The sequence below is a fragment of the Girardinichthys multiradiatus genome, chromosome X (assembly GCF_021462225.1).
Source record: "Girardinichthys multiradiatus isolate DD_20200921_A chromosome X, DD_fGirMul_XY1, whole genome shotgun sequence".
Classification (NCBI taxonomy): Eukaryota; Metazoa; Chordata; class Actinopteri; order Cyprinodontiformes; family Goodeidae; genus Girardinichthys; species Girardinichthys multiradiatus.
The window spans coordinates 17,661,986-17,675,925 of record NC_061817.1 but is presented as its reverse complement, the minus strand read 5'-3'; the positions used below and the strand labels follow the sequence as shown (position 1 = coordinate 17,675,925).

The 13,940-nt window shown below is 39.6% G+C and overlaps 2 protein-coding genes across 2 annotated transcripts in view; one reads left to right on the top strand and one right to left on the bottom strand.

The window, feature by feature from the left end:
* LOC124862209 (voltage-dependent P/Q-type calcium channel subunit alpha-1A-like) overlaps window positions 1-10,492 on the top strand; it is a 108,567-nt gene extending 98,075 nt beyond the window's left edge. The window contains exon 49 of the mRNA XM_047356033.1: window positions 3,193-10,492. Coding sequence (XP_047211989.1) covers window positions 3,193-3,993 — 801 coding nt within the window. The 3' untranslated portion in view covers window positions 3,994-10,492. The remainder of the gene's footprint in view (window positions 1-3,192) is intronic.
* A 2,069-nt stretch (window positions 10,493-12,561) lies between these two features.
* LOC124863158 (immediate early response gene 2 protein-like) lies at window positions 12,562-13,626 on the bottom strand. The gene has a single exon (XM_047357421.1). It carries the CDS (start codon window positions 13,520-13,522, stop codon window positions 12,989-12,991), a length of 534 nt encoding a protein of 177 aa, XP_047213377.1. The 5' UTR covers window positions 13,523-13,626; the 3' UTR covers window positions 12,562-12,988.
* Between the last annotated feature and the right edge of the window lie 314 nt (window positions 13,627-13,940).

The window sequence follows — 13,940 nt, the reverse complement described above, 5'->3', positions numbered from 1 at the left end:
AAAAGGAGCATGTGTGTCTGTCTGTGAACAGAAAGGGAAAGAATGACCAGCAGCTGCATACAGATGACAAGGGTGAACACTATATCCACAACTAGTGATAAGATGTAGAGCAATCTTGCAATTGTGCACAGGTGTACTACTCACAAATAAGTTACCATAGTCCAGAAGAGGAAGGAATGTTGCTGATATTAAGTACTGACTATCTCAATTTCTCTCTCATTTGCTGTTTTAATTGTTGGTATAATTGATAATAGTCATTGACCTCCTGAAAACAAATGAGATTAAGGTTTTTTTGTTTGTTTGTTTGTTTGTATTTTCATTTAATATTAATTTGAGCAGTGTCAGATGTAAATGAACCTGATTAAAAACAGATTGAAGGCATTTAAAAGATTGCACAAGAGAATTGGAAGAGAAATAAATGGTAGCATCATCTGCATAAAAATGAAGCATGGTTTGTGATAGATTCTGACAGACATAATTAAAATTAATAATGAATAAAAGAAGTCCAAGAATTGAGCCCTGGGGAACATCATTAGTTATAGGGAGACATGAGGAGCATGATCCTCCCATTTGTACACTCTTGTACATTCTTTCAGACAGATAATTTCTGAACCAGCCAACAGCCTGACTGGATAAACTTATTCGCAAAAGCCTTGTTAATGAAAGTTTGTGATCTACTGTGTGAAAGGCTTTTGACAGATCGGTGAAGAGTGCAGCATGTTATTTCCTATTGTATAAAGACTCAATGATATCATTCTTCTTATCACACTTTGGCAGCAGATGTAGTCAAACTGTGCTGCTTCCTAAAAACAGACTGATGCTGTTAAAAATCATCATTAAGATCTAAAAAAAATATATAACTGGTTCCCACACAAGTTTTTCCAACATTTTGGACACAATCATTTAAGTTAATTATTTAGGGAACCATGCATTTAGACTAACTATGCCTGTAATATATGGGATGACACTTTTTTAATGCAGCATAAAAAGGTTTTAGAAGGTAAATAGGTGAGAAGATGATAACGTCAGTCTGTGTAAGCCATGACACCAAAGCAGAAAGAGATTAACACTTTTCAACTGTTTATGTATTGCAAGTCATTAAAATTATAGCATATTGCATATTTTCCTAATATTGTGCATCCCTAGTCTGATAGCCCTATTGTCTACTTGCAAGCTGAATGCAAGCTCTGCAAAGCAGAACTATCCTTAAATCACCATCTTACTGCAATGCATGAGCATCTAAATTCTAGCACTGCTGACCTGTGTGCCAACTATGGATTAGTACGTTTCATTTTAGACTAGTGGGGACCACGATCTTGACATGTGTGACTCTGAGAGGGAAAAAACATTAATGAATCACTTGGCACTGAGTTGTGATTCACAGCCACTTTGTGTAGGCTGTTGAGATTTCATAGAGACATATTTCTCAATGTGTGTCACACAACCGCTGTTTAAATTTCCTTTAAATTTAAGTGGGTTAAGTTATCATGGTCACATTTTTTCATGTTATCGTGATATTTGTATGGTTTTTTAAAAACGTACAAATATTAATGCAGAAAAAAATGTATGCACCTTTTAAAAATACCTAATAAATTATGGTTCCTAAGCGAATACCATTTCAATTCTGCTTGCCAGTGTATTAGCAGCAATAGTACACAAGTAAATAAGAACACACTAAAGTTGCCCTCTGATTCACCACTTGAATAAAGTGATATTGTGCTATGTTTTCTAAAAATATTTGTGTTGTTCTAAAAGTCAGAATCTATCAAGGCGTTATAAACCTGGACTGGATTATTCTATATTAAACAGAGATTATTTGGGTGTGGCGCTGGTGGTGTAGGGGTCAAGCGCGCGACCCATGTATAGAGGCTACAGTCCTCAAAGCAGCTGTCCCAGGTTCAAGTCCTGGACCTGGAGACCTTTGCCAAATGTCTCCCCCTCTCTCCCCCTATTTCCTGCCTACTGTCAGATAAATTATAAAAAAAACAAAAACAAAACAGAGATTATTTGAACACAGTTTGTGATTTGTGAAATGCTTTAGGCTTTATGTTGAAACGTAGCGTTTCAGTTAGTGCATTATAATACAGTTTAGCAACCAGTTAAGTTTGCTCATACTGATGTCAGATTTTGGTTTAAAATAATCTTTTAGTTCTAACAACATATTTCTTCTGACTGGAATTAATATTGATGCTTTGGAGTGGCCTAGGCACATAGATCTAATCAAGAATATGTGGAAGGAGCTAAAAATAAGGCTGATGGCAAGAATGCCTTCCAAAAACTTAGGGTTCATTACCAAATATACAATGCCAATACACCACTATAATCATGCAAAAAACTGGTTATTTATAAGAAGGTTTTGATTTCTTTAATCCCAAAAAGATTTTTCCATAGATTATTAAAAAATCTTACTTACTCAGTAGTAGCATCTACACTGAAGAGTAATGTTAATGCAACCTGGTAAGTGCTTTCAGTGATCAAAACAAGCTATTTATGTTTCAAACCAACAGATCACTTGTCAGGGCCAATCAAGCTGAAAATCATTTGATTCAGGTTCTCAGCCAATTTCTCAATGCATCTCTAATAAAAATGTATATTTGACTACCTTTCTGCTGTGACCAGCTGTGATATTTTTAGCTTGCTAGTGTTTTATCACATACCACCACTAAATGTTCATTCCTTAAACATGACCTTTTAAGTCTTGATAAACAAAATAAATACCACACAGTTAACTCTAGTTAACTAAAGACGTTTTCTGTTTTTGTTTTCAATACTTACCCTCTGCTTTGTTTGCTGTTCTGCAAATCAACCATTTAACTTTTTTTTTCTTCTGTCGTCTTTTGTTTTCTTTCCTCTACATGACATATTGCTTCTTTTTGTATGGTGCTGTTTGGAATCTCATCCCTTATATCCCCTTCCTTTACTCTTGTTTATCCACTGCTCTGTTGATGTTCGATGTCTTTATTTATTTTCTTCCACAAACATCATGATTGGTGCTCTCTTCTTATCGTTGTGCTAAATCTTGTTCTTGCCTTGTTTTTCTTTTCTATTTGGCTTCTTCTGTCTTTCTGGCATTATTTCTCTCCTCTTTTTGTTTTATGCTCTGTCTTCATCATCTTCTGCTTTATTCTACATGTAGTGTCTTTGAATTTGTGGTTCGTTCTTTTTATTTGCTTTATTTCACTTTTTGTGTAGGGCAGTAGTTCAGTCAGCGGAAGTCCAGTTCCATCAACCTCGGGAACCAGTACACCACGAAGAGGTCGCCGACAGTTGCCTCAGACACCTGCCACACCCCGACCCCATGTCACATACTCCCCTGTAGTCCGTAAGTCCATGCCCACACCTCCTGGGGGACCGCAGTGCAGACCCCCAGCCCCAGGCCCCCGGCACTTTTCTCCAGAGCCTCTCCAAGGGCAGGGTGCACCCCCAGCTGGAATCCCAATAGCCCACCATGGCAATCCCCGCCAGAGTCATCATCCCCCACTTCGCTGGGGTGACTCAGGTGGAGGGGGTGGTTCCATGGAAGGGGATGCCTGCTTCTACAATCAGGAGTACCAGGACTATGATCCACACCATGAACCACCTGCCTACGAGCCAAGTCCCATGCAAGGTGGAAACCCTCACCCCCATGCCCTGGCCAACCACCCACTGCCTCCTCCCACACAACCACAGCCTCACAACCCCCATCCCCTTCCTCCTCCACAGCCTCACTCTGTGAACAACCCCCACCCACAGCCCACTCGCACCTCACCTAGGACTGTCTGCCATGCAATTCCTCCCACCACAGCCCTGACTGGGCCTGTGCAGAACCAGGTTCAGCCTGCTGCCCAACGCCGTCTACCAAATGGTTACCGATCATCATCCCCTTCCACACACCTCCATGGACCTCCACACACTGGGCCTCACAAGGTTCCTCCTCCAGCTGGACATCCAAGGGGTCCCCGCAAGGGACTGCATGAACCCTATGGTGAGACGGAGGAAGACGATTGGTGCTAGCCCCTGGGGACTGGGGAGGGATGTATTATTAATTGACTGAAAAATATGGAAAGCTCTTAGCCAGAGCAGTGACTGCCAAGGGAAACCACAACCTTTCTTTTTCATCTGGTCATTATTTTTAATCACCCGAACTTCTTGGGGTGCCAAATGGATGCTTCACTGGATGAAAAAATTGGTATCAGCATAAAGCAGACATTGCGAAAATGCAAAGGCAGAATCTGGAAAAACAAGAAGAAACAATTTTTGTGCTCTGCTTGCATTGTTGATCATCTCTTGATGCCAAAAGAGAACAAGCTCAGATTTCAGTTTTCAAAGAAGGGAGGACAGATGATGGACGATACTCTTTGTGTCTTAATTTATGCCTCTGGCAATGAGCTATAGCCACTTACAAGATGTCAAGAGTTGCGACTCGATTAAAGACACTTTAAAGTCAGAGACAAAGAAACAACCTTTTATTTTCCTTTTTTTAAGCTTCTCAAGGCTAACTGTCAAGTTAGCTGTAAAAAAAATCAAATCCAACTCTCCCAGCCACCAAATGAATATTGATGAGTTTTATCATCTGTGTTTTTAAATCTGACAAAGAGCCCTCTGCCTGTAAACGGTGAGAAGGCTAAGTGGGTGGGAGAGTTAGAAAGTGTTGCAGGGGTATTAAAACGTCTCTCTGACCAAAAAAAAGCCAGAGGACGGGATGGGTGTGTTGGCAATATTCAACCCACTTCTCCCAGAGACAAAAAAAACTTTAGCCAACCTTATCCCATGACCAAGAAAAAAACATTGAAGACGGATTACAGCAACAACAAACAAACAAATAACTGTTTTCTGCAGTATTTCTTCTTCTACTCCTTCAGCTGCTTCTTCTTCCTCCTCCTCTTCTTCTTCAGAACATCGAAGCTTGAATCTTCTGTTGCACCCCACACAGCTTCGTTTTTTAAGACTTGCAGAGTTGTAACACTTTATGGAATCCTGCATGAATGCTACAAAAGAATACTAAGGATACAAACAATGAGAATCTACTGTCTGTTTGGGAAGAGTGGGGTTTCTCCTCCCTTCCTGTTGTCTGTAGGGTTTCTCTCTTTTTTATTGAAAAATACTTTCTGTTTCTCTCTTTGTGCTCTGAATGACATTCCTCTTGCCGTACCTTCATTTTCACAAAAAAATCAAATGACAGAGGGCTACAGGCGAAATGGGATAGTTAGTTTATGTTTATCTGGGGGGAATGAAACTTTTTGCTTGCTCGTCAACTGTCCCATTCTGTGCCAAATGCCTGCCACTGAAACAGCTGGAAATGCACATATTTTTAGTGAAAGTAACTTTTTTGTAACAAAGGTCATGTGATTATGATATAATGAGTAGCAGGGTAAATTTAACATGGATTGAGTTTTTTTAAATTACTTGTAATGTGGTTTATGATGTGGTTAAAAGTCAGACAAATCAGTAACTCAAATCTTAAAGTCTTCCAGGGTTTGGGGCTCAAACAGAGTTATCAGAGAGGAAGAGACTAATAGAAAGGCACATAAAGGAGAGAAACTCTTCATCTTTGTTTTTCTTTGTCTCTGAAGGAAATAATGGATAAACTGCTAATGTAATTGCTTGTATTTGATTAGTGATTGTGAGAATGAGATGGATGTTCTGTTTAGTTTTTTGTTCTTTTTATTATTTGGAGCTCAGGTAATCCTTTTTCCAACCCTGTGGTGGACCTCTTACACTCAGACATACTGTGGGAGAACATTTTCTGGTTGTCCTCTCTCGAGATAAGTCTGGTGACAGACACAGATTCTAGCAGAGCTCTGGAGGTAGGCGGATTCAGTTCCAGTGGTAGGTGGACACGTAATCTCTGGACTGGGAATGCCTGGAGAAGCTAGCCTCCACCTTTGGGAGAGTTTGTTTGTGGGCTTAATTTAAAACAAAGGTTGAGGGGGGCTGGGCTATGTAAATTGTTCAATACCGTTAAGCCTTCTTAAAAAAAAACATGTTTGGGGAATATGGTATTAGTGTCTGCTGAGACAGGCTTGTAATGAAAAAGGCATGTAATTTAGGGTATTTGTAGGGTTTGTCGTAGATTTTTAACATTACTTTCTTTGATTAAAGACACAAGCTATTGTTTTTTTCACTAAAATAATACCACCAGATAAAAATAATAGATAAATTACAAAGCTCCCAAATGGCTATTAACGCCATAATATGAATGAACAAAATAAATCTAAAGATTGTTTTTATTAGAAACCATGCTCATCTGGTCTGAGCAGGAGACACAGCAACCAAAGGTGTGCTTCTAGCACCCTTAAGGTGATGTTACATCGTTATTTGTTGATCTCCACAAGCTGCTCTTTCCCTTTCCCTCTTCAGAAAGCTTAAAATTTCCAATTAAAGAACCACTCTTTGATGTTAAAAAAGAGCAAATCAAATGTTAATATGTAGACAGACTTGTTTTTGCTTCTTCCTATTTGTCATTATGCCTCAGTCATACTTTTGTTTATATTGTTCAAAGCAGGGCTAACATTGACAGTTGATTTATTTTTGAGTGCCCAGGGAGGGTTAGCTTGCACTGTCTTCAGTCTTCGACAGCAACACTGCAACACATTTTTGACTTTGCCATTATAAACTGCCACCTTATGCTAAATCTATTATGTTTGCTTTCATGTGTGAAAAGTGTACATTGTTCTTCTCTTGTCATTACTGTTGTGTAGCAATATTATTTTTCTTCAACAGAGACACCTTGTGTTCATAGAGGTACTGCACTTAGTGCCATTCAAGTGTAAACAGTAACCCCTGACATGATGATGCAACAACTCATTTGGATAATTGCTTGAATGCACCATTAGAATTTATTGGGAGTAAGAGAAAGACTTAGAGGTGTTTTTATTTACAGAACTTCTTTAAAGCGTTACAGCCCCTATATTTGGATACCTTAATACTGTATTACTGTCCAACCATATATAATGGTGATACTAACATGGGACAAGAATAAATTTTGGTTTGGTCAAATTCCAAAAATACTTCAAACCATTGGCATCCTCTCTCAGGTTTCAAGATTAACAAGTGACAAGACCCTACACGCTTCCATAAGTGGTTCAAAAATGACCTGTGTTAGAATCAATGTGTTTTTGTGATGGAAAATAATGTTGTGATGTATTTTGTATTATAATTGTGTTAACACAAGATTGAATCCTTCATCATTTTTTTTCCAATTAATTATTTTTAACATTTTCAAAACTCTTAAAATATTTTGAATATTTGAAGAAAATTGCACAACAGCAATAGAAAGATATCAATATCCATGTTGTGCCTGTGTTTGTATAAGAGTATGTGTGCGCATGAGGGTGTATGTGGAACACTATTTGTCTGTCTTGTTCTGTCTTGTAGCCTCACTGTATGCAGTTGTGGCAGACTACTTGTTTCTGGCTCTGATCATTGCAGACATGTACATAGCATTTCCCACACCGACTGCTGACCTTACAGTCTTTGTTAGTTGGGCAGATCTGATTCCTCCTCTCTTTGTTTAGCCCTGTTTGTGTCTTTCACCTGGATGAACCCCCCCACACCATTGCTTAAATGATTTGGGTTTGCAGTTGGGGGCAGCTTCCCACTTATATTCTCATGTGTGGTTTGACAAGGTTCCTAGAGAGCTCAGTGAGGAAGAGCTGTCGTGCATTGGTGATACCACTCTTGAACTCCGGGTGCTGAGTTGTGAAAAAGGTGTAGGTATGCAGGGTGGTGATGTCAAGGAGATTGTAACACAGCACCGTGAGTCACCACTACATTTGACACTTAACAGGTGTAGGTGCCAACCATCTGGTTCATGGTGTCCACACTTTCTTTGGTCTTATTGTAGTATGTAATGAATTTTGTTTTTTCTGCTGTTTTCATCCACCACTTGCAGCAATGTATTGTGCTTAGAAGCACAACAGTCCTTCTTTTTTTTCCTGACGTAGCTGACCATGGTGAGGCTGCCATTAAATCTGAATTCTGTGTACTGTGAACTTCCCTGGATTTGGATGCCTTCCTCATAGACCCTTCTCCAGGAGGTGCTGTGTAAGAGGCACACTTGTGAAGAGTGCGTAGCTGCTGGACAAAGTTTTCTACCTGATTCTTAAGAATTTCTTCCACTGGTTATTTCCGGTCTAACCTATTCCATTTATTGCATTGGGAATGTGCATCATAAACACAGAATATTTTCACACCACGCTTGGCAAGGATGTTTGGCAGGTATTGTAAAAACTTGCACCTCCCCCCGATAATGTATATAATATTTAAATGTTTAACAAAATCTAAAGGTGACACTTGTGATATAGCCGAATTATCACAAGTAAATATTTTGTATATTGCCTTCAGTCACAGATGATCAGAATCAAATATTCACATAAAATTCCACTGGAAATGAATGCGGGTTATTTTTGAACCACTTATGGAAGCTTGGAGTAATAATACTAAAAACTGAATTTTGTAAAATGTACGAGAGGTAAGTTGAAATGTTAAATGGCATGATGTCAATAAAACAGTTTTAGAGGAATCGCTGGAATATGAAATGATAACAATTTTATATCAGAAAAATATTGCAGGAAAACAATCTTACTGGTTCATTTCTGAACAACGTTGGAATATAAGAGTTAAAATGAAAACTAACCAAATGCGACACTGTACAATCGCACTTTCTTTCTTGTTTTAGGGTGTGCTGTCACACTAAAATGCAGTGCAGCTTTAGAATATCCACATTTGTGATTCTTATGAAGCAATCAAACAATAAAGCTTCTTTGGTAAGATCAAGTAGATAAAGCTTATGAATCAAACAAAGAGAATAGACAGTTTCCGTCGTATATGCAGTCTCTGTAAAACTTGTAAATAGCTCACATGTTTTCGACTTGGAGCTGATTCTACCTATCAGCAGAGCTCGGCCAGTTGTCCAGTGTCTACAGCCAGATACTCTTGGCTATCTCAGGCAGGTGATAAACCCAAATTTATGACACCACTGGTGACCTCCAGGGGGTGCCATGTGATAGTAAAACTCAATTACTTTTGAGCGTTGTGCTTGTAGCATTTTCTTTCACTTACAGGCCACCTCATCAGTGTTCACCTTGTCAGCAGGTGAACGAACTGCATCGTAGCAAAGTTCAGAAGGGTTGGAGAAATGACATCTGAGCTTTTGCTGTTTTCCTGGAAATCACCTGGATTCTGAGTTTTTTGCTCCCGTGTGGCTTCTGATTCATTGTCAGTGTGTTTCTCTGTGTGCCTCAAACCAAACCCGGTCATCAACACACACCACTGTCAGCCCCAGCACTGTTGTTTTCGCGTTTATTGTTTTTAAGTTGACCGACATCTTTAACCTGGAGGCCTATCATACATTGACCAGAGAATGCATCAAAAACAAACAAATGAAAAATAAAAACTGCCTATTAGTGTCTTTCCAGCCTTAGTGGGATGTCACGAACAAGTACTACACTGAAAAAAAACTAAATCAGAAAGCAACTAGGTATGTAGCTCCTGGTTGTGATGTGTGGAAGTGGGCTTTTTGCTCGTATGTAAGTACAGGGTTGAATGTGTTTCTGATAACTGACCTTTTTTCTTGTGCTTGCTTTTGTTTTCTATATTTTGTCTGCAGAAATCCTTTTCAAGTTTTGAACATGTCTGTCATATCATTGTGACAGTTTGCAATTATCTGCGTTTGTGAGCGTGTGTGCTGTCAGTCAAACCTCTGAATGAGATGTGCAAAGCCTGAGCATTCACTTTCCCATCTTTGTGTATATGCTGCAGCAAAATCCACTAACACGCTGATTTACCACACGAGTTCTTCAAAAAGCAATGTAAAGTCGTAACGGGGAGAAAAAAGTATTTTTGTTTGTTTGTTTTTAAGTATAAAATATTTAAAAAAAGAAAAAAATCTAGTTCCAGAAATGCATGTGCTATGTGCATGCCACACCGTGGGTTAAAAGTCATCTTCAGGACAGAAAAGAAAAAGCACATTAATTAATTCAGAGAAATAAGAAAAAAAGATGTATAAATAGATAGATGTTTTTTTTTTTTTAAAAAACAAAAAACAAAACAATGTTTCTTTTTTTCTTCTATTTTTGAAAACAAAAAAAGGAAAAAATATTTAAAAAAATTAAAACGTTGAAGAGACTTTGGGTAAGAGTCAAAGTCTTGTTTCTTTTCTTCATTTACATGGGGTTGAGACACAACGCATCCAAGTTCAGGACACCGCATAAAAGAACTGTTTTTAATGAAAAACAGAGAGAAAATAAAAGTTCAGAAAATGGTGTATTTCTACTTGTGTGTGGATCAGGTGGTGCAGGAGCTAGCCAAATCTGTTAATGTTCTCGTTCTAACTGGCTGTTGGACCTTTGATCCTTCACTCACATCCTCTTTTTTTCCTTCCTCTCTAGCTCTAGTCTCTCTCACACTCTAACCTCTCTCACTCTCGGCCAGTCTCACCGCTATTTCTACCAGTGCATTTTGTAATTCCAAACAGATCTCTTCCTAAAGAATAAAATCCAGAGAGAATGCACACGCCTTTGTCTTATTTTCCACAGTCGTTTTTTACTCAGTATTGTTTTGTGTTAATGTGAGTTTATGCATACTTAGTTCTTCACTGAAATTACTGAAATCTGATTGACAGTGACAGCTGTTGTCAGTGTATGTTACATTCAAGATGAACACAGTGAGGTCTATATTCATGTAAGTTTGAAGGTCAGAATTATAATGATCACTTCAAATATTCCCAATAATCCAGATTATGACGTGCCAGAAATGAACTGTGCCAGAGACACACAGGACAAACAACCATGCACACACACATTCATACACATTGGCAGTTTAGAGAGTCCAATTAACCTTCATTCATGTTTTTGGGATTATTGGAGAAAGCCGGAGTATCCAGAGAGAACCTGTACATGCATAGGGAAAACATGCAAAACTCCATGCAGAGAGTTTACATTCAAATTTAATTCATTCTATCAACATGTTTTTATTATAATTGAGGCATTGAGACCTGCTAGCTTTATCACACATTTTAACTCTTAGGTATCTGAGGAGAGCCAAGTGAAATTTTTGTTTTTTCTTATAATTTCGTTGCTCAAATTAGTCAGATTATTTCTTTAACTAAATAAACCTTTTTCGAAATTATGGAATTTATTTGAACTGTGATTTAATGTTTCCGTTCTAGAAGTACTAATGTTTTAAAGAAGGAGCTGACAGGTATGAACAAGAAGCTGGGGTAGAAACAAGATTATAAAATTTACTTCAGTAATATAGCAAGGTACTGCACATATTCATCACTGTCATTTAGTCGCTCTTCTTCTTCTTCTTTCCACGTTTGAAAAGAGACGGATGCTGGAAGTGGCTGTGCATCATTTGTGTCACCCGACAAAGAATTGGGGGATCCTGTTTAGATATATGTGTGTGTTTGTGTATATATATATATATCTGAGCGGGTGCCAACTTTTACCATGTGACTTGTTGCTTGCTTGCTGAGATGCAAAATGCCGTCTTTAATAATTAATACATTCAATGAATCAGTAGAATGTGATGTAGTCCAGACTGTGTATCGACCAGATGGTTAACGCTAGTAGTTATAACATTATTATTGTACATTTACATTGTGTTTAATGATGAATTCCGATCGCTCTGACCTTGTCCTGCTGTTCCCACATTGCCTTTTTATAATTTCTAGCTGGGCGATATACCAACTAAGTGTTCTGGACTGTGCTCAGTTTTAATGATTTGAACAAATCCTAATAGAAAGTACCTGGTTATCCTAAAGGAGACATGTTCAAAACAAATAAGTATACTCCTTGTAATTCATTAGTGGAAGATAAAATAATTAGGTCACATTTCCTATAGGTGTCTGAGATTTATAATGTAAATATATTGAGCAGTGCCTCCTTTACACATCATGAGTTGATGAGAGAAACCAGTCTGTGTATTTGTGTGTAATGTGTATGACGCTCGCACTTTCACAGGCATGACCAGACTCATCCAGATCTGTGTATAGACGGTGCTCTGGTTTCAGCTGGAAGAATAAGCGCTCTGTTGGGGCCTCACACAGCCATACACCCCCCTCCTGCATTCCTCGTTTTTCCCCTTTTGCGGTATTACCCCTTCCCCCAAAACAAACACAGCTACTGGTGAATCCCTGCACACCAGCTACAGGAAACTTATTTACGTCGCGGTTTACTTATTTAAACAATTTGTTTTTCACTTTAATGATGCAAGAGTATTTTCATGCTTGTAACGGGAAAAACAATAACTAACTCAACCCACAACCATGTAGTAATACTTGAGTAGCAACAATCACTCCATTGTTGTCAGTATTTGGCCAGTCAATGGCTTTATTGCATCCTCCCCCCCTTCATTCTTCAGGATCACAGTCTTTTGAGTTGTCCCTGCTTTTATTGTGCTAATCAGCATGGGGGATGTGAAACTGTGGGGGAAGGAAAACAACTTCTCAGCACCCAATCAAGGTTCCAAAGGCACCACTTTCACACTGAGTTTTACTAAATGTAAACCTCTTTCATTGATCTCTATGGATGAAGTGTGTTTTCAAGGAAAAAAAAAAAAACACTCTAGACAGTTTTATCAAGTAAAAAAGTTTTAATAAATACTGAGGTAGATGCTGTAAATGATAATTTTACACTTGTTCACATCTTCTATATTAAGTCAACATGTAGACAATAACAAGCTTACATTAAGTCTGCTGTGTGAAGCAGCAACAGAGTTCACATATTGGTGTAAATAAGTCAACGAGCGCAGAAACAGTCCCAATCACTGTGGCTTTCCGGAGTTCCTCCTGCATTCAAATAAAGACATTATGAGGCACGGAGTCGCAGGAACTGCCGTGCTCCAACTGAAACAGGCCCAAGGTGCCCAGAGTCCCCTCAGAGCCACGCTTTCCCTGGCGTGGCTCTTCCCAGACACTGGAACAGGCGCACCGTAGTGGGCGATCATGGCTCCCACGGGGCCCAGTTGAAAACTTTCAGGGTGTTGAACACCTCTCTCAGGGCGCTCAACACGCTGCTATGACTGTCTGTAGGGGGATGGGGCTTGGAGAAGGTCCCAGCTCACTACTACAGTTCGCATAGTCCACCAGAACTGAAGTGACAATGAGCTGTTGAGCAGTCCCGTACTCCAGTTTTGCCTTCTTACAGGGCAGGAAGTCCGGCTCAGCCGTTGCTTTGCCCCGTCTCTTCCGCGTGTGGTGCGGCGGCCCGCTCAGACACGTATTCTCCTGGTTTTGCGTTCGGCCCTGAACGTCCGCGTCGGTGGCCATGAGAGGAAGAGAAGCTGTGCCCTGGAGCTCCGGAGTGCCGCTCGTCTCTGTGGTCATCTCAACCTCAGAGGGCTGTTGGTCTTCGCGGTCTTCTTCCAAACCTTCAGCCGTTGTCGTCTGTGCGGCGTGGTAAATGTCCCGAGCGGATTTCATCACCAGAGTCAAGAGGAGGCTCCGGTGCAGCCGGAGACCCCCACGCTGCGTGCGGGAGCTGTACAGTTTCCCCAAAGCCACCACCATGATCCTCTTGGCCTCAGCGCTGACCTCCATCTCGCAGCTTGTTTCGAGACTAATCCCAGGAAGACAAAAACAATCACTTTAACAACCTCGTCACTCCGCTGTAACTTCTCTCGCAGACACAATACAGATTCCACGCGGGACAGATACTTATAACCTCGCTGACGTCACACTCGCTTAGCGTCATCAATCCCGCCTATCAGCCGTGGAGCAGCTGTGTAAGTCAAGTGTGAACTATTTTCAATAAGCTTCTAACTTTAGTTTAATGCCAGTCCTAAGATTATAAATAAAAGCTGTTGTAAAACAGCGAGGTCACAAAGATTTCAAAAAGGCCACATATTTCAAAAAGGCACAAATGTATGGATATATATGCACATAATAACGTGTGTGTATATATATATGGTAGCCTGTTTCATGTTTATGAAAATTAATGTCATAAATATGAGTTTGA

Bases quoted from the DNA above. Each gene is read 5' to 3' on its own strand.
- LOC124863158 (XM_047357421.1), bottom strand. From the start codon at position 13,522: ATGGAGGTCAGCGCTGAGGCCAAGAGGATCATGGTGGTGGCTTTGGGG.